Source organism: Zea mays, chromosome 5 (genome assembly GCF_902167145.1).
Source record: "Zea mays cultivar B73 chromosome 5, Zm-B73-REFERENCE-NAM-5.0, whole genome shotgun sequence".
NCBI lineage: Eukaryota > Viridiplantae > Streptophyta > Magnoliopsida > Poales > Poaceae > Zea > Zea mays.
In genome coordinates, this window is record NC_050100.1 from 142,574,759 (window position 1) to 142,577,588 (window position 2,830).

At 40.9% G+C, this 2,830-nt stretch overlaps 1 protein-coding gene across 1 annotated transcript; it reads right to left on the reverse strand.

Moving 5' to 3' along the window:
* Positions 1-1,487: 1,487 nt before the first annotated feature.
* On the reverse strand, positions 1,488-2,188 carry LOC100276136 (uncharacterized). Its single transcript, NM_001149996.3, has one exon. It carries the CDS (start codon positions 2,112-2,114, stop codon positions 1,815-1,817), a length of 300 nt encoding a protein of 99 aa, NP_001143468.2. The 5' UTR covers positions 2,115-2,188; the 3' UTR covers positions 1,488-1,814.
* Between the last annotated feature and the right edge of the window lie 642 nt (positions 2,189-2,830).

Below are 2,830 nucleotides of genomic sequence, written 5' to 3' on the forward strand. Positions count from 1 at the left end.
CACGCGGGGATGACATTCTAGTTGTCAAAATCCTAGTCGGATACTCAATTGTTAGTGTTGATCATATATGTGATAGATATGAAGAGTTGGAGCTAGACATCCGAGTCAGTGACAATGAAACGTAATTACACAGGCTCTACATGGGTATGTTTTATGGCAGAAGAGATAATTTATAATACTTGATGCCCAACAACAATCAACTACTTGTGGGACTCCCACTACCAAACTCTCCACGTAGGTGCTCTGTCCCTCCTAGCTCGCCACATAGGAGCCCCACACCTCTTGAAAAGAGACCTACTCTACCACCTCCTAAAACAGAATTATGCATAAATTCAATCTTGAAAATAAGCATGAGCACACAAAGTGACTATTTAGCTAAGTCTGCATCAAAGAAGCGAACATATGACATGATTGACAAGGAGTTGAACATTATCATCAATGTTGAGGTGAAGGAACTCGTTAAGAAGAAGATACTTGAGAACAAAGCACCAACAGATCCATCCAAGAAAGCCTTCTTTGTGAAGATGTGCGAAAAAGCAAAAAAAAATAATGCATCTCAGACCATGAACACATGCTTAGTAAAGCACATAAAAACATCCAAAGAAAAATGTGTCATCACAAGAAAGAACATGGACTTGCTAGCATGGAAAGCCTCTAGTGAGGCTAGAGTCGGTGAAACACTTACCAACACAAATGCGTAGATTTTATGATTGGTACATGAAGTTAGCCACTGATAGGACCTAAAAGATTCTGACTTTCATAATGGCCTTGATGTGGTGTGGTTAGATTTCTAGTATATATATTTGAGATATACTAGCGAAATGCACTAGACATCTCTCTCCTCCGCTACTGGGTTCTATAAGCATTTACTGTCTCTCTTGTACACGATTCAATAATATATATTCAATACTACATAGTGTGCCCTTACACCTACTATATATTGTGAAGGATCAAGGATAGAGATCCAGAGATGTCGTAACTCGTAAGGAAGGGATTTACAATATAAGCTTTATCTATCCGGTGGTTGTTAACCAAAAAAACATAAGGACTATCGTGTCAACGTCCAGAAAAGATTGGTCAAGTTTGTGCACAAGCAATATTATATACAATACATACTACAATATTAAGTTAGCGTCCACTATCTTGTACCATGTACATTTTTATAACTGAATGGTTAGTCTAGTTTGTTCTCCATGTTTGTTAATATTAATATTAATTTGTAAATATATAAAACTAAAAAATCAGCATACTTTAGTGCTAGTTGTTAGCTCCAATAGGTACTTGAAGATTCTCGAGAACAAGTCCATGTGGATGTCGCTATACCCCCTTTAGTACCGATTTGAGCTATATATCGATACTAGAGGCTCAGTTGATCATGTAATTGGGACTTAAGATTGACACCTTTAGTCATTAAAGAGAACTAGAGATTGATGTTTATAGTCTCGGTTGTTCATCACCTATATTGGCTATTGGAGCAGTGACATATATGAATCCCAGACATAGAAGCTGGAATATTTATGTTTATTCCATTTTTGATGAAATAACTAACTCGTACTGACAATACATACTCTGCCCAGCCACATGGTATTGTACAGATGCTGATGAATTACTGATTCCACAACGATGCACGCGAGGTGAGGAGGAGAGCGACGACAATTATAGTAGTTTCATGGAACGATCGAGAACGAGCTGATGCATACCGAATCACTGGATCCTATGTCTAGTGTAGGTAAAATGGTGAATCCGGCGGGGAGAATCTCGACTCCTTATGCATATGCTGCTTCGATCTGGGACTCCATCAAACGTACAGTTCATCAGTACTGACCGGGCCAGAGGAAGGCGCCCATGGCGAACTCCCGCTTCCCGCGAAGGTCCCCGGCGACGGGGAGGCCGTACTCGCGGAGCAGGCAGTCGACGCGCCACTCCGGCATGGCCTCGTAGTCCGCCTTCTTGTACCGCGGGTAGTGCAGCGGCATCCGGAACGACGACCCGCCGCAGTTGCTGCTCTGCTGCTCCAGCTCGTGGCAGCCGCCGCCCGCCGCCGCCGGTTTGCGGGGCTTGGGCTGCTGCTGCTGTTCCTGCAGGGTCACCACGCTAGGACCCAGGGAGCCCATGCTCACGGTTGCCTTGGCTGCTACGATTCCTGTTGCTTCTTCTTCTTCGGAATTGGCCGATGGTTTGTTGAAACAGGTCGTTCGTCTGCGCTGGGGTATTTATAGTTACGGAGGTAGTAGTGTTCAGGTCTTCAGCAGATGGGTCTGCCAGGATTTCCCTCCCTTTTCCGTAGGAATTATGGATTAATATTTTTGATTCTGGCATTCGGACAGATTTGAAATGTTAATAATCATATTAATAATACGGTTAAGAGAGTACGTATCAAACGTCTCTTTTCAAATTAGCGGATAAATATCTTTTTCTACGAGTAAAACCCACTTCCTCGGTATCAAATTGTAGGTTTTTTGCCCTTTCCAATGTAAATAACTTTTATCGTCGGCGCTTTATACAGTAAGCACTATACGTCGTCTAAAATCCCGTTCTAAAATATTAATCGTTTTAGCTCTTGATTTTTATGTCTATATTCAAATAAATAATAATAAATCTAGACATATACATAAAACACATGCATTAAGTATTGTATGGACCCACGAGCCGTTTGGATCTCTTTATTTTTAAGGAATTGAAATTTTATTAATATAGTAGGTTATTTGGTTTGAAATTTGATATTTCACCACTTTGCAATATTTAGATATAAGCCTATGTCAAATTTATTGAACGAGTAGGTGGAAATTGATTCATGTATCAGTAGTCCATGACTCTACTCCGTAATTCA